This window comes from Lepidochelys kempii, chromosome 6 (assembly GCF_965140285.1).
Source record: "Lepidochelys kempii isolate rLepKem1 chromosome 6, rLepKem1.hap1, whole genome shotgun sequence".
Classification (NCBI taxonomy): domain Eukaryota; kingdom Metazoa; phylum Chordata; order Testudines; family Cheloniidae; genus Lepidochelys; species Lepidochelys kempii.
The window spans coordinates 50,803,514-50,823,577 of NC_136385.1; the positions used below are offsets into that span (position 1 = coordinate 50,803,514).

At 42.3% G+C, this 20,064-nt stretch overlaps 1 protein-coding gene across 12 annotated transcripts in view; it reads left to right on the top strand.

Annotated features, from left to right (window-relative positions):
* PPFIA1 (PPFI scaffold protein A1) overlaps positions 1-20,064 on the top strand; it is an 88,655-nt gene that overhangs the window by 15,644 nt on the left and 52,947 nt on the right. For all 12 annotated transcript variants that reach the window (XR_012159381.2, XM_073347883.2, XM_073347881.2 and 9 more), the window contains exons 3-7: positions 13,090-13,191; positions 14,584-14,748; positions 17,671-17,745; positions 18,249-18,350; positions 18,577-18,798. Coding sequence is in view for 11 of the 12 variants with exons in the window: in XM_073347883.2 (XP_073203984.2) it covers positions 13,090-13,191; positions 14,584-14,748; positions 17,671-17,745; positions 18,249-18,350; positions 18,577-18,798 (666 nt within the window). In the remaining variant the exon portion in view is untranslated. The remainder of the gene's footprint in view (positions 1-13,089; positions 13,192-14,583; positions 14,749-17,670; positions 17,746-18,248; positions 18,351-18,576; positions 18,799-20,064) is intronic.

The window sequence follows — 20,064 nt, forward strand, 5'->3', positions numbered from 1 at the left end:
CTCTCAAATGTTGGTAGACTTGTTACAGGTATCTGTCCTTATTGAGCACTACCTGCTTGAGCAAGTTTGGAATTATAAAACCACGCTGTTCGTCACTTGGCAAAAAAATTATATATGAGAGCACTGAGGGCGGGGGGAAATTCTTGTTGACGCTTGCCTAACGTGTGGCTTGGTTAACCTCCAACAGATGTTCCCAAAACACTCCCCTTTAACACAGTTTGAAAAATTTACTTTATAACTGATAGCCCTAGCCCTAATTCTGCCAGCCAGAGGCAAAGATGAATGACTGTGTGGGTCAGGGCAGTGCCTCAGCTGCTTCTCACAGCTTTCACAAACAGGAACATCATTCCATTGAAACTATTGTGCAGAATGTGTTGTGACCAGCATCTGTTCTTGCAAGAATATTTAGATATCTAGATTTGGTGTCAGTAAAATCTAGGTATTAAATACCCATGTAGTGACTAATTGTCTTATAAACGTTGAATTGCAGATGCATCTTAACTGTATAGAAAGCCTAAAAATGTATTTAATACTAAAATGCCAGTTGGCAAGAATTCTACCATTATTTATTGATTTTGAATACAAAGTGTGCTTGTTAATTTACAAACAGAAACATACTTGTAAGTTCCGTTGGGCAAATTGCAATTCAGTAATGTTTGATTTCAGAGTATTTGATCTTTCAGTACGCTTTGCTTTTGGTCAGTCCTGTAATGTGAGGTCCCAGCAGAAAAGCTGAATCCTCATTAAATTTTCACAAATGTAAATATACTGTAACCAGAGCCAGGCTTAGAATTTTGGGGACAGGAACCATACATACCATCCACCCTTGCCCCTCCACACAGACAGGCTCTCTCTTTTTCTCTATTATATCCCAGCATGTGTGGGATCCTAGTGGATCTCAGCCTGTTTTTTGTGGGGGAGAGGGAAAGAGTGGGGGAACGTTCTTAAGAAAAGTCTCAAAGATGTAATTGAAATTTAGATGGGTTTGCCTCATACCTTTTCAAACTGGTGGCACAGGATTTTTCTTTTTTAATTAAACTAAAAGTGTATCCTTTGCCATAATGGTGGTGAGGGATGGGGAAAAAGTAGGTGTGGGAGTTTCTTCACTGACATGAGCTCCATAGATAGTTGTAGCTTTAGGCATCTTTGAGAAGTCATGCAGTATCAGCTGCCAATCAAAACATGACTGGGGGATGGCGAAGAAGATTCTGAATGTTCTTATTGTGAAATCCTGGAAAGATTCTTCAGTCCCGAAGAGTGTTAGACTTCAATAATTTAAGGTGGTAATAAGAAATGCGCCTGTGTTCATGAGAGGTTTAGACCAAATGCCACTGAAGAGTGAAATGCAGAGCATTATAAGACTTTATTCCTATATTAACTACAAATATTCTTAGTTTGTATTTAATCTGCTGTAGTTTTGAGGAAAATTCTGTATTGGCTAGAACACCCACTAATGCTGTTTACCAGGTCACAATAGTCGTGTGTAATTCAATTAGAAGTCATACACTGCAAAATCATGATTTATACTTTTTTCAGCAATTAAATTTAGTATTTGCCTTTAAAAACATTTTTCTTTTTGTTCAGATTCAACAGGATATGTGGTTCATAATAAGTCTTTGTGTGTACTGCAGGTACACTTTTAGTGGAAATATGCTGTCCAACCAAGAGCAGCTAAAGTAAAATACGTTTCGTAATACAAGAAGTAACAGCAGCAGCCATATGATGGAGGGATGATCGCTATCACCTGTTCATGAATAAATATTCAGGTGTCACATGAAGTTGAGAAGAGTGCTCTTGTTTGTGATGATATTCTTGTTTGCTAGCTTTTGGCTGTAAGTTGCTTCCAGCATTTGAAAGTATTACTTTAAGAAGGCTGTTCAGTGAGGGAGAACAATCTGAATAAGCCATTTTCAATCGAGCTTAAAATTTTCATTTGTTCACGAAGGATTAATACTGTTAGGAAATATTTATGTTGTATTCAAATATTGGACATAGTTTAATCTTTGATATCTTTTTGGATAAATGAAGCTTCTGCTGTACTGTATTGTCCATTCAGATGAATATGAGGTCGTTGACCCTTGAGTCTGTCATTCTAGAAGATTTGAATTCGATTTGTTTTATAGGTGTAAAATAATGTAAGTTGTAGTGACTTTAGAGTATGTGTAGCATAGTAACTTAAAAATATTTGCAAAAAGAAAAGGAGTACTTGTGGCACCTTAGAGACTAACCAATTTATTTGAGCATAAGCTTTCGTGAGCTACAGCTCACTTCATCGGATGCATTATGCTCAAATAAATTGGTTAGTCTCTAAGGTGCCACAAGTACTCCTTTTCTTTTTGCAAATACAGACTAACATGGCTACTACTCTGAAACTTAAAAATATTTGTGATTTAGTCGTGTTTGACATTAGAGGAAGTGTATAGAAACTATTTTCAGTCCTTTACAATGTTTGCTTAAAGACGGAGGCTTGCCTTCTAATAAAAGAGCAGGATGAAAATAAGCTTATATCCATCATATGAATGGATGTATCAGTAAAAGAAATTTTAAGTGTATTGGCAAGACAGCATATTCTGTGGGCTTTCCTAGTCACATGAGGAAGGGTCTAGTTCTTCTCCATCGATTTTTACTGCACATTAGAAGCAAGAGAGTTGAGTAATGTCTAGACTACCCCCCCACCTCCCTCCTAATTCCCCTTTAAAGTGTGGGGAGAGAGGAGGATTACAGTGAAGTGATTGTATTTATTCTATAGCTTCTTTAGACCTATACTCAAAATATTGTACTTAAATTGAGCATTACATAAAGATATACAAGAAGGAAAAACATGAATTTCTAGAAAAACAAACTGCATCTTATGTGTCTTTATTAAATGCCTAAAAACTTCATTAATGCAGAGTTAAGTTTGCCCAGTGATGACTCTCATGTCTTTCTTGAATGTAGAGAGTGGCTAAACAAAAATCTCTGAAAACCAGGAAATGAAGCATTAAGGTAATGTACACTTAAATCTTTGAAAACCAGGAAATAAAAAGTTAAGGCAAATGATGCCCCCACGGTGCAACTGCAGCACTGCCCCGTTGAAACTTGCAACAGCTACTGCAAATTGTTTAGTAGGGCTAGTATGAAGCTAGCAAAGAAAGTGGTGGATTCTCCATCTCCTCAAGTCATGACTGGATGCCTTTCAGAGACTTTACTCAAACACAAGGTACTAGGCTCAGTACAGTAGTAAATGGATGAATTTATCAGGCCTGTTATGTAGGAGGTCAGATTAGCTGATCTAACGATCCGTTATAATCTCTCAAATCCATGAATCTGCAATAAGTAGACATGAGGAAGGACTAGGCAGGGGCAGGCAAACTTTTTGGTCTGAGGGCCACATCAGGTTTCCAAAATTGTATGGAGGGCCGGTTAGGGGAAGCTGTGCCTCCCGAAACAGCCAGGCATAGCCCGGCCCACGCCCCCTGACGACTCCCCCAGGACTCCTGGCCCATTCAGCCCCTTCCGTCTCCTGGTGTCCCATCCCCCCCCCGGGACCCCTGCCCCATCCATTCCTCCCGGACCCCTTGCCCCCTGACTGCCTCCTGCTGTCCCATCCAACCCCTCCTCTCTTTCCTGACTGCACACCCCGGGACCCCTGCTCCATCTAACCGCCCCTGGAACCTCTGCCCCTGACTGCTCCCCGCCACCCCATCCAACCCCCCTGTTCCCTGTCCTCTGATCGCTCTGACCCCTGCCCTCTATCCAACCCCCCTGCTCCCTTACCGCGCTGCCTGGAGCACCGGTGGCTGGTGGCGCTGCAGCCACGCCGCCCAGAGCACCAGGACAGGCAGCCATGCTGCCCAGCTGGAGCCAGCCACGCCACTGCACAGCACAGAGCACTGGGCCCAGCAAGAGCTCGCAGCCCACCGCGCACAGCATTGCGCCAGTGGTGCAGTGAGCTGAGGTTGCGGGGGAGGGGGAACAGCAGGGGAGGGCCCTGGGGCTGGCCTCCTGGGCCAGCAGCTCAGGGACCGGGCAGGAGGGTCCCGCAGGCATGCCAGCTGTCTTCTTTGTTCGGTATAGCTGAGAAGTGATGCAGGGATTAGCTGGAGCAGTCTGGGAGAGCTGTGACTGATATGAAGAAATGATAAATTTTGAAGGTTGTGTCAGTAGAGGAGCACAAGGGTATCTTCTTGCCATAAGGAATGTCAGCAGCCTGGTGGAAAACATGGCAGTGATCTCCAGGGTTTTGTGAATGGTAAGTGAAGGCAGTATCTCAGAAGGAATCTTCAGGGCACAAGTGAAGGGGCTGTGGGTGCGGTTGTATGGTGTAGGCATAGTGTTTAAGTGTAAGTAGATCCTGTTTGCCCCACCTGGCCTAAAGTTTTGCCTTAACAAAGAGAAGATATTAAACTTCTTTCTGCAGATCTCAAGTGCTGTCTTCCCAAAGCATTCTGTAGCATCTTTAAGGATAAAGCGCTAAGGCTATGTCTCCCCTAGAGAGCTTACAGTGGCACAGTTGTATTGATGCAGCTGCACTATTGTAAGATCTCTAGTGTAGCCGCTCTATGCTAGTGGGGGAGAGCTCTCCTGTCGATATAATTAATCCATCCAATCCATGCGGTAATAGCTATGTTGGTGGGAGATGATCTCTCACCGTCATAATGCTGTCCACACCACCGCTTATGTCTGTGTAACTTATGTTGTTCTGGGGTGTTATTTCACATCCGAGTGACATAAGTTATATTGACATAAGCGGTAGTGTAGACATAGCCTAATATTCATAGCTCAAAGAGAGAAGTGTTAAAGTTACATTGCAGGGGTGTCATTTACCCTTTTTCTTCATATCTTGGTTTTCAGAGGCTTCAGTTTAGCCACACACTACATTCTCGAAGGTCTCAAGGCAACACTGGGCAACCTTAACTTTGTGTTAAAGTTTTGGGTAATTTAATTTCCTTGTTTAAAAAAAAAAAAAAAAAAAAAAAAATTGTCAGCACCCAGTGTACCACAACCCAGCTCTCCCTCTCTGTTGCTTCTGGCTTTTTGGCAGTGATTACCCAGCCACAGGCTGCACTGGACACATATAAGTCCATTTGCTGTGCCTGCATGATCTGCTTGTGTCCCATTTCTCTGCCTATCCAGCACAGTCTGGTTCTTGCTCTTGATTCAGCCTTCCCCACCATGGAGAGGTAGGCATCAGCACAGCATCTGCAGGTTTAGAAGCTGAGGAGATTGTGTAGGGCAGGGGTGGCCAACCTGTGGCTCCGGAGCCACATGCGGCTCTTCAGAAGTTAATATGCAGCTCCTTGTATAGGCACCGACTCCGGGGCTGGAGATACAGGTGCCAACTTTCCAATGTGCCGGGGGAGGGTACTTACTGCTCAACCTCTGGCTCTGCCACAGGCCTGAAACCCACTCCACCCCTTCCCTCCCCTGAGCTTGCCATGCCCTTGCTCTGATTGGCTGCCAGTGGGCAGGAGGCGCTGGGAGCTGATGGGGGAGCTGCTGACGTATTACTGTGGCTCTTTGGCAATGAACGTTGGTAAATTCTGGCTCCTTTTTAGGCTCAGGTTGGCCACCCCTGGTGTAGGGACTAATATAGAGTTAGTGGAAATCTTCTGAAGTGGAGACAGACATGAGGGGGACATTTTTGTTGAGTGATTGAAGAGACAGGTGAAGCTATTCCAATATCCTCTGCTGCATAGCTCTGGCTCAGAATAATTAAAACAGCAATATATTAAAAGGGTTGCATTTTTAAAATGTTCGTAACTTTCTTCTCAACATTATTAGATCTGTCCTCAGAGGATTAAATATATAATTATTTTGAATGTCAGATGGAAAATTAAAACTGGTTTGCTTTTTAAAAGGTTGATAGTTTTAAAAAACATAAAAAGAAAAGGAGTACTTGTGGCACCTTAGAGACTAACCAATTTATTTGAGCATGAGCTTTCGTGAGCTACAGCTCACTTCATCAGATGTTTACCGTGGAAACTGCAGCAGACTTTATATACACACAGAAATCATGAAACAATACCTCCTCCCACCCCACTGTCCTGCTGGTAATAGCTTATCTAAAGTGATCAACAGGTGGGCCATTTCCAGCACAAATCCAGGTTTTCTCACCCTCCACCCCCCCACACAAATTCACTCTCCTGCTGGTGCTAGCCCATCCAAAGTGACAACTCTTTACATAATCAAGTCGGGCTATTTCCTGCATAGATCAAGGTTTTCTCACATCCCCCCCACCCCCATACACACACAAACTCACTCTCCTGCTGGTAATAGCTCATCTAAACTGACCATTCTCCAGCTGGAGAATGGTCAGTTTAGATGAGCTATTACCAGCAGGAGAGTGAGTTTGTGTGTGTATGGGGGTGGGGGGGATGTGAGAAAACCTTGATCTATGCAGGAAATAGCCCGACTTGATTATGTAAAGAGTTGTCACTTTGGATGGGCTAGCACCAGCAGGAGAGTGAATTTGTGTGGGGGGGTGGAGGGTGAGAAAACCTGGATTTGTGCTGGAAATGGCCCACCTGTTGATCACTTTAGATAAGCTATTACCAGCAGGACAGTGGGGTGGGAGGAGGTATTGTTTCATGATTTCTGTGTGTATATAAAGTCTGCTGCAGTTTCCACGGTAAACATCTGATGAAGTGAGCTGTAGCTCACGAAAGCTCATGCTCAAATAAATTGGTTAGTCTCTAAGGTGCCACAAGTACTCCTTTTCTTTTTGCGAATACAGACTAACACGGCTGTTCCTCTGAAACCTGTCTTTAAAAAACATGTAAGCTGTTATCTAAATAGTTGCGTAAGACAACAATTTGCTTGATTTTTATTCAGGTGTTTCAAGTTGTATTCAACTTCGGGCTGAGAGGTAAAACTGCAAAAGTTTTTGTGAAAGATAAGTGATGAAGATAGGTATTGGAATGAAAAATAACTTTTGTGATTGTGTTATAGTCCTGTTGGTCCCAAAGGTTAGATAATTTTTCACAATATCTATTTAAATCCATTTTGTTAAGAATTCTGTTTGAAGCTTTAAGTGGGATGTGTCAAACTCTTGGCTCATGTTAGTGGGTTTGACTGGTTTGTGACACAAGTAATTTACTACAACCTACTTGCTGCATTCCTATGTGCTTAATTATTGACTAATTTATCTTCAGTATTGAGAGATCTCAAAATAGGTTTTTATTTTAAATGTTTAAGGGAAAAAAAGCTAGTTTGATATCCACATTCCATTCTGAACTCTTCTATTCAGCTATTTTTTAAAAAAATCCTTTTTATTGTGCACATTTTAAAAAAACCTTGAGATTAAGAAAAAAATTGAATGTAGACATGTTTCACTGTTTTCAGCTGTAGATAGAACTGCTCACAGTGTAAAATTTTAATTTCAAAAAGAAAAAAGAGCCTACTCAGCTAATGGTTGAAGTCATATATTTCCTTCCTCAAAAATTATCTATTTTGAAATGTATTCTGCCCCCTAGGGTAACAGTGTGTAAGTTTCTGTAAGCTCTTTTCTGAGAAACATACTTTGTTCTAATCACAATAGAAACTCACAAGATGAAATTGAAAAATAATGGCAAAAGTAGAGAGATTTACTGAAGTTCTCCCATCAGCAATAGTGGAGATACTAAATTTTTCTCTTATAAAACCAGCAACAACATCATATGGAGGGAGTGTTGTTTTATCCTGGCTTTGTAAAATTCTATTGGATAGTGCTAAATAAAGATGTGTCTTTTTACACGAAAATGATAGCCTGAACAGCTATTTATGCAAATCTGGCATAAACTGCATTTTATCGTTTACCACTTTGTCATGTGTTTTTGAGTTTAGTAGTACAGATAGGTATGTTTGTTGCATTACGCATGTTTCAGACTATAATCCTAGTATTCTCTTTAATGTGCAAGGTGCAAAAACCAATTAACCTATATACTCTATTTGCATGTAGCTATACAGGCAGAACCAGACTTGTCAGTCACTGATAAGAGAAGGTGTGGCTAGCTACCCTGAATAGCCTGCCAGTTTTTCATTCTGCCTCTGACTATAAGAAGGTTTGGCAGATCTGTGGCTGCATAACAAAACAACCAACCAACTTTGGCCACACAAAACAAACAAACAACTTTGGCCATACATTTGCCTTCTGTAGCTGTATTTCTGGTTCTTTCTCAACAATGGGATTTAATGGCCTATCTGCTGCTTAGACACTATTGGTGCATCCCCTCCTCTCCCACTGTTGTGGAGTACAGTATGGGGGGGAGGGGATAAAAGACAAGAAAGTGGGGAAACCACTGTCTGCTCTACTCCACTTGTGGAATACCTAGATAGGGATCTTTGCATGTTCTGTGATTGGGATACCTGCATTTCTCAGCAGTGCTAGACATGGCAGGACATATTCATGAAGTTCCTCCCCCAAGCTAGAAGCAGCAAATCTGGACCCTGAGCAGTAGGAACCTGGAGCAGGTTTCAGACCCCTCTCCCTGCATGACAGGGGAAAAAGGGATACAAGAGGACTCCTCTATGGAACAGGACAAATCTTCCTAGATGGCAGTTTGCATTAGTGTTACCATCTTTCAGGCTCACAAAAAGAGGACACTGCTGGAGAGCATGGAGGGAGCTGAAAAGGGGGTTACAGTTTGTGGGAGTGCTAGACGGGGTATATTCACCTCACTCTTGAGGTGGGAGACAGTGTGGTGTGGCTCCCTGTCACAGTGGCAGGGCAGCTGGCCCAGGCCCGGGATGCAACACCAGCTGTCTGTCAGCACCTCTGTGTCTCTTCCCCTCCCCAGAAGTCCTGGGAGCCCAGGCTCCATGAGCTTCCTGGCTCTGCGAAAGCTTGATACAAAATGCGTTTGACTTTCTAAACAAAACTTTTGGAATTCCGATTCTTCAGGAAACTTAAACATTTCATTTCTTTCTGTTCCAGACATTTTTTTTTGGAAACTTGGAATTTCCTGTGGATTGAGAATTCCAGTTTCCAGCCAACTCTAATAGTTATAACTCAGCTATTTGAGAACTTCCTTTTTCTTCCCATGTTGTCATTTTAGTAATGGAATGAGGGAATGGTTGTGTGCTTTCTGTTTGGCGTTATTAATGAAGAACTTGTAAGGACACGTTTTGCTTTAGTAAGGTCTGCATCTTGGCAGCATTAGAAGGTTTTAATTTATGTAGGCAACTTAGAATGAACAACATCTGAAATACATCTTTGTGTTTTTGATTGTGTATTCCGTATCAGGTTTTCATTAAATGTATTAAACTGTCCTAATGAAGTTTTATCATCCTCCTGCTTGAAAATGGCAAAAAGAATTTAATTGTCATGCAACAAGAGTAAAGATGTTTTGCTTTTCCTATTTTGTTAAAGGAGGACTCCCTTTTTCGTCAAACGGAGCAATCTTTTATGATTGACTTAAAAAAGCCATTTGAACTTCACTCTCAGTAGTAATCTGAATTGTTTTTCCACTGAATAGACTTTTTTTTTTTTTTTTTTAAGAGGGAGGGTTCATGATAGTCATGGATTGTATGTAACTGATGACAGTGATACCACTATTGGTTTTTGTAGTGACTTTTAGCAGTCTAATGTGTCAGGAGTCCCAGGAGCATATGCCACAGAAGTTATTTTTTGTGTTTTTTTTTCCAATCCCATGTATCTTTTGGATACAGTTTACAGAATGAAGCTTTGTCTACACTGCCAATTGAACGACAAAACGTTTGTCATTCACAGGTGCTTAAAAAAGGCCCTCCCCCACCCTGAAAGACACAAGTTTTGCTGCGGCAAGTGGCAGTGTAAACGTTGGCAGTGTAAAAGTGGCAGAAGCGGTCTCCTGTCGACAACGCGAACCCCGCTCACAAACAGCGTTTACACTGCCCGACGTGTCACTAAAAGGTGTGTTGTGTAGACAAAGCCTTGGGCTCTGAAACTTTTGTACATCAGCTTTGAGTCTGCCTGTTTTAGTTGCACATGTTAACATTGTAGTAGTGATGTTTTAGGTAGAGCTGAGGCGTCCTTTCAAAGGAATTTGTTTTCAGGCATGTCTAGCTTAATTCAAAACAGCTTTGTATTAAAACTTTACACTTAGGGCTTGGCTACACTTGCAGATGTATAGCTCCAGGAGTTAAACCAGCCCTTGGAGACAGCAACGGGGAGAGTGCTGCCATGTGTTCACACTGTCAGTTGCAAGCGCAGTGGCATGGCCATATTTGCGGCACTTGCAGTGGCATTTGGAGCAGTGCATTGTGGACAGCTATCCCACAGAGCACCTCTTCCCATTCTGTACTGGCGCTGTGGCTTGTGGGAAGGGGGAGGAGGGTGCATGACATCCTGGGTCCTGTCCCAGTGCCCCATGATGGATCGCTTCCATCTAAATTTGGTGCCATCTTTAAGTGTTTTTTGTACTGCACACTCTGTCTTCCCTTTCGGTCTGCGGGAGTGGATCCCAAACTGCTGAGAAATATGCTGATGGGTCTCGCCAGCACGTCATGAATTGCATTCAAGTTACTACTTATGCTACAAAGTGACAGTGAGGAGTCCGACGATGATGTCGACACGCATAACGCATACGACACGAGATTACTTGTGGCATTCACGGACATGCTTACCGCCATGGAGCACCGCTTTTGGGCTCAGGAAATAAGCACTGAGTGGTGGGATCACATTGTCATGCAAGTCTGGGATGACGAGCAGTGGCTGCAGAACTTTCAGATGAGGAAAGCCACTTTTATGTGACTCTGTGCTGAGCTCACCCCCACCCTGTGGCACAAGGAAATGAGATTGAGAGCTGCCCTGATGGTGGAGAAGCGCGTGGCGATTGCAATCTGGAAGCTGGCTACTCCAGACTGCTACCGATCAGTTGCTAACCAGTTCGGAGTGGACAAGTCTACTGTTGGAATTGTGTTGATGCAAGAGTGCAGGGCCATTAATCGCATCCTGCTCCGAAGAACTGTGACTCTGGGCAACGTGCGTGACATTGTGGATGGCTTTGCACAAATGGGTTTCCCTAACTGCGGAGGGGCTATAGATGGCACGCATATTCCAATTCTGGCACCAGACCCCCTAGCTTCTGAGTACATAAATCAGAAGGGGTATTTCTCGATGGTTCTCCAGGCTCTTGTGGATCACCGTGGGCGTTTCATGGACATTAACATAGGTTGGTCTGGAGAGGTGCATGATGCACTCATCCTTTGGAACACAGGCCTGTTCTGGAAGCTGGGACTTTCTTCCCGGACCAGAAGATCACCGTAGGGGAAGTTGAAATGCCCATTGTGATCATTTGAGACCTTTAATGCCCTGGCTTATGAAAACGTACACAGAGAGCCTTGACAGCAGCAAGGATCTGTTCAACAGGCAGAGTCAGTGCAGAATGACTGTGGAGCATGCTTTTGGTCATTTTTGGTTGCCGGGGGCCCCTATACTCAACACTGTCCCCACATTTTCCACAGGATGGGTTTGTCCTGGAAGATATCTTGCTGCTGAGGGTGACCTGGGAAGAAAGGGAGGGTCTTCCGCAACAATGCGGCTTCTGCCCTGGCCCTTATGTGGCTTGCCTGTATGCAGCAATGGTCCCCCCGTCTCTAATGGCACAGTGGCACGGACATGTTAGCCTTACTGGGACAAGGAGCACAGTAGCTCTGCCAAGGAACCTGCGCAAGTGGATTGCCCAGCTTCTGCAGGAGACCTTCAGTGAGATCACTGAGGCCGATTACCACGATGTGAGAGAGCACATCAACGCCCTATTCCACATCTAGGCATGCATGCAGCCCTAACCCTTCTTTCTGTAACCCTCCTCGTCCCAACAGCCCGTACCCAACAACTCCCTTCTCAAAATAAAAGCCGCTTACCTCATCTGCTGTTTGTTCTTCCCCAAGCACCGTCCACTGCGACTGGTTACCTTCCTCCTGGCTTGAAAACATGTCCTGGCTGCATGCATCTAGGGATACTAGGCCCCCCTCTGTCTCTGGGCCCCCCTCCTCCTCAGCACCCTCGCTTCCATTTTCTGCCTTCTGCCTTTTTGCACTCTGGGCTGTCATGGCCTCGGAATTGTCCATGGTGCTCTTCGGAGTGGAGGTGGGGTCGGCCCCAAATATCTCATCCAGCTCTTTGTAGAAATGGCAGGTCATGGGAGCAGCTCTGGAGCGGCAGTTTGCCTCCTGCGCTTTGTGGTGGGCATTCCGCAGCTCCTTCACTTTAACCCTGCACTGCATCCTGATCAAGGGCCATGACAGAAAGGGGCCATGACATCTGCCTGTAGGTATCTTAATTACTACAGCTGGAGCGCAGCTGGGACTGGACAGCTTCCTCCCCCCAAACACTGATGAGGTCCAGCACCTCGCCATTGCTCCATACTGGGGATTGCCTGGCGCGTGAAGGCATGGTCACCTGGAAAGCGCGGCAAGCACTCCACGCCTTGCTGAGCAAACAGGAAGGGGACTTTCAAAATTCCCAGAAAATTTAAAGGGCGGGTCTGACAGTTGGTCACCTTAGGGCAAGGCAGTAGAGTTCAAAGTTATGACCAGAGTGGCTAGAACAGGCATTGTAGGACACTTCCTGGAGGCTGATCAGAGCGCATTAATAGACCAGGTGTCCACACTGGCATCATGGTGCTCCAGCTGGGGCGCAGCAAGCTCTATGCTTCTCGTGGAGGTGGATTACCAGGGGTGCTCCAGCCGCAGGGTCCGCGCGCTCTAACTGCCTTGCCAGTGTGGACGCCTCTGGAGTTAGGGCGCTTGGGGCTGATTTAATGCGCTCCAACTTGCAAGTGTAGACAAGGCCTTAGTGTATGTGTAGTCCTCAATAAACAGTATATTTTGCTAGGCTTGAAAAGTTTTTAAGAAAAAAGGAAATAAAAGCACAGATAATTAAAGTGACTTGACGCATACCACACGAGATTATTCACATACTGAGGAGAATCCATGTCTCTTGACTTCCAGTCATGAGCCCTGTTTCCTGGAAAACATCACCCCTCTTCTAGCATCACCATCCCCTTCCTGGATAAACTTTTTCCTTAGATGTGTTGAATAAAAATAATTGATTACAACTTTACTGAACTACTTATTGTGGTAATAATTAATATAATTGGGTTGCACACCGTTTATGATACTGATGTATTGTTGTTTGCTTTCTTCCAGGAGTTTGCAGCACTTACTAAAGAGCTTAATGTATGCAGGGAACAGCTCCTTGAAAGGGAAGAAGAAATTGCTGAACTGAAAGCAGAAAGAAATAATACAAGGGTTAGTTACTTGTCTGATCTCTATTGATTATTGCCATCTGTGGCTGGCTTACCACCCAGAGCCGGTCTGTCCCTCTTTTTTGGCAGGCCCTTTAAATTTTTCTGTCTAGCTCCACCTGGAGTGTCTGCAATATTGTTTGTTTTAAAATGAAATTACCTCAAATACAAAACAAGTGTCTCTGCTGGGGTGCTGTATTCTAGGCCTCACCAACTCAGTACTTGCTCTCCTGGGTTGGGAGGAGAGGTCAGCAAGCAAACAGTCCTTCCTGGATGATAACATCTGCTCTCACAGTGAGAACAGGGAGCTTTCTCTGCTATCCCCTACCTACCTGGGTTTTGTCTTGTTTGGTTGGATGATTGATTGAGTGATTAGGAGACAGGGAGCTACAAATATCTATACTACAAAAGTCTTGGCTTCAGGCCTTTAAATAGTCTCTCCAAGACTCTTTCCCTGAGACCATTTCCTCTCTCCCCATGTCTGCCCCACTTCTCCCCAGGATATTTGGTCTGTTGAGACTCTTGGAATGGGGAGACACTTGACTCCATCCCCCTCGAATTCCTCTTTTACTTAAAGGACCAGTAAACCCCATTAAACCATCATTAAGGAAAATATAATTAATTGGAGAATTGAACTTAATATTGAGATTCCCTTCAGACTGTGTATCATGCTCTTATACACCAACTTAAAACTCAAAGATAAAAATTTGTAAATTCTTCTTTGAGTATTGTCCATATGGGTTCTCGCTGCTGGTACAATTGTGCCTCATATAAGGAAGTGACAGTATAGCAGTGTCTTTTAAGGCTGTGAATGCATCTTGTGTATATTCCAGCTAACGGCAGATAAAGGACTGCAGCTCTGACTGCCAGAGGGTTCCTTCATGATAAGGGATTCTGAATTAGCGTAAGACTCTGAAGTAGTGGAGCAGAAGTGCAGGTCATGGAGATCCACACAGTTCGTGCAACCATGGTTCGAGTAGTTGCTCCCCAACAACTTCTTCATATATTTCCTGTGTATAACCCAGTCCACGTGATTAGAAAGCAGTTCCCAGACTTGAAACAGACAAGGAACTGAGAAGTCTTATCGAAGCAAAGATTAATATGAAGCTCTGTCAACCTGGCATCTTACCTAGAGGCTACGTCTGGGGAAGAATGCTGGGTAAAAGGGTGAACAGTGGTCCATGTTGCACCTCATCCATTTTATTAACTTTATACAAAGATATCACTGAAATGTTAAAGGCAAACAAATTAATATATTTAATCTTGAATTTTGATTCCTGGGTTGAAAGTTCTTAAATCAAACCTAATATTTTAGAAAGTAAAGTCATTCTAGTCTGATGTTCAAAACAGGTATAAACATCTTGTTCCTTATTTACTTTTTTTGTTTTTATTTCAGCTGCTTTTAGAACATTTGGAATGTCTAGTCTCCAGACATGAGCGGTCCCTTAGAATGACTGTTGTAAAGAGACAGGCTCAGTCTCCAGCAGGAGTTTCTAGTGAAGTTGAAGTTCTCAAAGCACTAAAATCATTATTTGAACATCACAAAGCCCTTGATGAAAAGGTAACGAAGTGTGCCAACTAATTGCCCCCCGTCCCGTCCCCCCCCCGTTCCCCTGGCCAAAGTGTGGAACTAATAACTTTTGCTCGTGCAGTTTTCAGAAGTTAGGTTCTTTGACTATGCCGTATCTGCTTTAAGAAAATGTACACTAGTGTAACTATACTGATGCAGTTACTTCAGTACAACCTCCTAATATAGATGTGCTGTACTAAAGCAAACCCAGTGTAACTAACTTAATATAGTAACATACCAATGTAAGCTGCATTAGTGTAAAAAGCCCTACTTTGTGCTCATGCAACATATCTACATTAGGGGTTTTCACACTTATTTTCTTGTATTACAGTAACACATAAAAGGCATCATTGATTAGGTACTGTACACACAAAGTAGAAGACAATGGACAACAGGTGGTCACAACAAATAGACAGTGGGAGCACAGAGTAACAATGCTGAAGCTTATGCTCAAATAAATTTGTTAGTCTCTAAGGTGCCACAAGTCCTCCTTTTCTTAATGCTGACAGTTGTGGTTAGAGAAATAAACAGCAGTTTATAAACCATTGTCAAGTGTTTTGTAGTCATCATGGTATAGGTGAGTTTTAAGGAGAATAGTGTGGTGTGGCTATGTGGCTTGGCTATGTGGCTTTTTGCAGGGTGCTGTTCCCATGAAAAAGAAATGGCATGGGAGAAAACAAACATGCATGCTGGAAAATTTGACACAGGCAATCAAGGCTGGCATCGCTGATGGAGAGAAAATAGAGATCAGTCTGATCTGAGGCCACAGTGGGCATTAAAAATGAAAACAAGTAGTTTGTACTTGATGTTGTGGGAAAGGGAAGCCAGTGAAATGATACAAACAAAATGGTGGTGTGGTTGAAACAACAAACCAGGAAGACTTTTTTTTTTCCCCAGCAAGAGTTTTAATGAATTTAAGAGGACAGAGACAGGTAAGCTGGCATTTATCAGTGTTGGAGGAGGAAATTAGGGACGAGAGAGACAGGAGAAAGGGAAATGTGATGGTTGTGGATAGCAGAGACATTTTTTATAAACAGGGTTTGGGTATTCCATTTGGACTGGAGAAAAAAGGTGAAAGGGAAGTTGCTGGGGGAGGAACTCAGAGAGGTGGTGATGATGATAGGGAAGGTTCAGGGAGGAGTTGGAGTCAGACAGAGTTGGGGTGGGTGTTACCAGATTCAAACAGAAAAAGGCAAGAGAGAAGGGGAGGTATGATTTGTGAGAGTAGGAGTGAGGAGGTGGTGGAATGGGACAGGAAGAACAGAAGAGTGAAAAGCTGATGAGAGTAACATAGGGAGAGGGTAGAATGCAAGGGGAGATGAAGTAGGGGAAGGGAGAGAAAAAGGGAGATAAATGCAATGCAGAGAAATGGTAAAGTTAGAGATGAGAGCAAAAAGTGTAGAGTGGTACCAATAATCAACAGTGCAGTGTGGTTACAAGGAATCTACTGATTCCTACTGTCTCTGTTCCTAATCACGAATACAAAATTATATAAATAATCAAATGCTCAAGGGACAGTTACTTGTGTATGTAAGTAGTTAAATGAGAGAAATTAGTAGCAGTGTAGTAAGTGGCTCCGTACTTAAGGTGAACAATTACACCAGGCCCAGACAAGGCAGATCAAAGAAGCAGTTAAGTGAACTAGTGAGTGAGTCGGTCAGGAGGTGATGATAATTACCAGTTCAGTCAGTGCAGTCAACAGGGAAAGCAAAAACATGTTTTCATAGAATAGACTAGGTCATCTAGTCCAACCCCCTGCTCAAAGCAGGACCAATCCCCAATTTTTGCCCTGATCCCTAAATGGCCCCCTCAAGGGTTGAACTCACAACCCTGGGTTTAGCAGGTCAGTGCTCAAACCACTGAGCTGTCTCTCCCCCCCAGTGTTGTGAAGTCGTTACGCCTTTCTGTACGCTCTACTTGGTTGGAGTTTGAGTGTGCTGCTGCTTCTTGCTGCAAGAGCAGCGAAGATAGGATGGTGGCTGCTCTGGGGCTGGGGGAGTCATGCTGCATCTGGGGAAGATTTAAAGAATAAAATCTCTTCAAGGAGCTTATTTGCACTGGTGTTACACTTCTGTGTAAATTTTCTTAATGTAGAAAATTCATTCATTCTACCCCTTCATCTGCACATGCTCTTCATTCTTCATAGCCTCACTTTCATCCCACTCTTCCTTTCCCTGGTCCACACATCCTTTCCCTTACATTGACAGCATATGTGTGTAATAGAAGAAAATGAAAAAAGAAGGAAAGATAGTGAAGTAGGGCTAGAAAGGGAGGGACGGGGAAAAGCTCCTCTCTGCCCCCGCCAACCCTGGATTTGTTACACAGGAGGAAGCTGGTTAAAGGGGGAATCCTGGAGCTCCTCAGTTTACCTGTGCATTGGGCCTTCTACCATAGAGCTCAGCTGTGCAAATGGGCGCAGCTTAAGATAAACCCCACTCCCAACTAGCAGTTTGATTCCTAAATTTTGTGTCTAGTAAAATGCTTATTTCTTATAACTTGCAAATTCTATAAATTGAAATCATTAACTTCTCCTTAGATAATACAAACATTACAGGTCTTTGAGTGTTCCTTACAAGGGGGAGGTATATTTTAAATACACAGAATTTAGTCTAGGTTTAAAAGGTGGCAGCAAGTGGAGTTCACCTGCCCAATGGAGAAGTTCTGACTCCTTGTTAGGTAAAGTGTCAGTCAAAAGTTTATCTTAAAATCTTAGTCAGTTTTCCAGAAGATCCTTTCTGTGATGCTTGTTAAAACTTCAGAATTTGATGGTGTAAGTCATTGACACTGGTGGAGCAATTAAGCATGTTGAAATGGGAAGCCATAGTGCTAGGCATATAACATTTTTGTCTTGTGTTCACAGTTGCTCAGTGCTAAGATAGCTATAAGATTGTTACTGATGACTTTATTTTTCAGGTAAGGGAAAGATTACGAGTAGCACTTGAAAGATGTAGTTTATTGGAAGAAGAACTAGGTACTACGCATAAAGAGGTAGGTCCCTATAGTAAAATAAAATTTTGGGGGATGTTTGGGTGGAAGAATTTATTCCATAGCATCAAATCAACATTTTTCCAAATATTAGTATATGCAGATGATTCTTAAAGTTATTTACTAGTAGTTTTTTGTTTAGTTAGATCCCAATTGGATGAGTTTGATTTCACTTTAGTTTTTGTTGATAGAAGTCTGTATAGGAACTATACATATGAGCTGATAATTCTGTCTCACAGAGAGAATTTTTTCTGGTTTAAGACCAATGGCCGTAGCATAGCAGGCATGGAATAGGTTTTTAGCTGCCTGTATTACATCTTTGCCCATGCATCAGTCTCTTCTTTAAAGCATTAATAATCTTCTAAAGATTAAATCAGTAAAATTCATTACTCCAAGCTTACTCATTTGCTTCAAAGTGAGGTTATTGTACTATGTTAGCTATTGCTTATGTGATAAGTGAAATACAAAGTGAAATGTGCTACAGTTTTTTTTACTTTTGTTTTTAGTTAATGATTCTGAAAGAGCAAAACAATCAGAAAAGAACGCTAACTGATGGGGTGCTGGATATAAATCATGATCAGGAAAATACACCAAGCACAAATGGGAAGGTAAGGTTGTTTAACACTGACGGATTTTTTTTGTCGTGTATAGGTTGCAATATTTGTCCACTCTTAAGTATATAATTAAAGCACAAGGTAATTATTACAACTTTATTATTGGATAGGCTGCACAAACGAACTTTAATTAGCTTTGTTATATTGAAACAATATAGTATATTTCAAAGCTCCATGTAGTGTGGAAACTTAAGGTGGTGGTTTTTTTTTAATGTAATAGAGATCTTCTGATGGTTCTTCAAGCCACGATGAAGACCTTGCTAAAGTTATAGAACTTCAAGAAATCATAGACAAGCAGATCAACGAGCAAGGCCAAATGAAGGAACGTCTCACTGCTCTTTCTAGCAGAGTGACAGAGCTGGAAGAAGATCTTGACACAGCTAGAAAAGATTTAATAAAATCAGAAGAAATGAATACAAAGTTGCAAAGAGATGTACGAGAGGTGAGGAATGAACTGTGAAAGTCTCAGTAGTCCCAGCTAAGCCAGACGCTACGTGGGTGTACTAAGCCCTTTCCCTCTTATGGCGATAGGTGCTTAAGTCTGGGGTTCATGGAGATGCTACCTCATTTTAGCAGTCCATGGAGGGAATCTACCACCTGGATTTAGGCACCTAAATCCTGGATTTAGGCACCTAAGTGCCTCTTTGGATCTGGGCCTAATTGCTTAGCTCATTCCTGAGTGCTAATTTTCTTGATGTTGTATCGTTCAATTGTGTATTCTCAATTTTGTGTTTCTATTGTTTGCTAAAGTGATGGTTACTAATTAATTAGTAGAAACATTAACAATCTTGTAGGTGTCCTACATTCTGCCCTCTGGGCTGGAAGAAATGTATTTTGCTAATTGTCAGCTAGGGTCTAGACTTAGATCAAGGAAAATTTGGTGTTGCATATATGTAGCTACCCCAGGGGGAAAAAAGATGTGGAATTTATCCATGCTTGCTTTAGAATAGATGTTCTACCAAAAATTCATGAATACACAAATACGATAAACATTGCTATCTCTGTAATCCTCTAAGGGCAAGGCTACTCTAGGAATAAGAATAAAATTTAGATACCCTAACTTTTGTCAATTCTTTTTTTCCTTAAGTTAACTATAACAAATTGTTTGAAAAATGCCTAATATCTACAATATAAAACACTTCGTATTTTCAAAGATTTCAGAGTACAGAACATAATCCTCACAGTTTCTTTGATTTGTGGAACTTTGTGTAATAAGACCGACTGTTCTAAAGGTGATTTAAAGTGTACTTAAAAGAAGCTGGGAGATAACATTCAATGATATTTTTAAAATAAATTTTAGTCTGGAAATGTAAGCAGTGCTGTACACTATGCAAAAATAGACAATCTGGAAAAGATGTCAAAGCCTAACCCCAAATATTCAAACTTTAGTGCCTAAAATTAGGCTCTTAAATCCATATCTAGCTACCTAAATAAAGATCCTGGTTTTAAAGATACTGAGCTCCTGAAGCACATCTGAACTTTAGTGGGATTTAGGAGTACACAAAACCTTTAAAGATAGGACACTTTTTTTAAAATTTAATGGCTGAATATGAGTTTAAGAGCTGAATTTAAGGCTCCAAGTTAAAAAAATTTAAGTGCGTTAAGTTCAGTCTAACACACTATAAGGAAAACTACTCTAATATTGTAATAATTCTGAGGTGAATAACAATTAAGCATTCTGTAACTCACTACTTGACTCTGTGCTAGT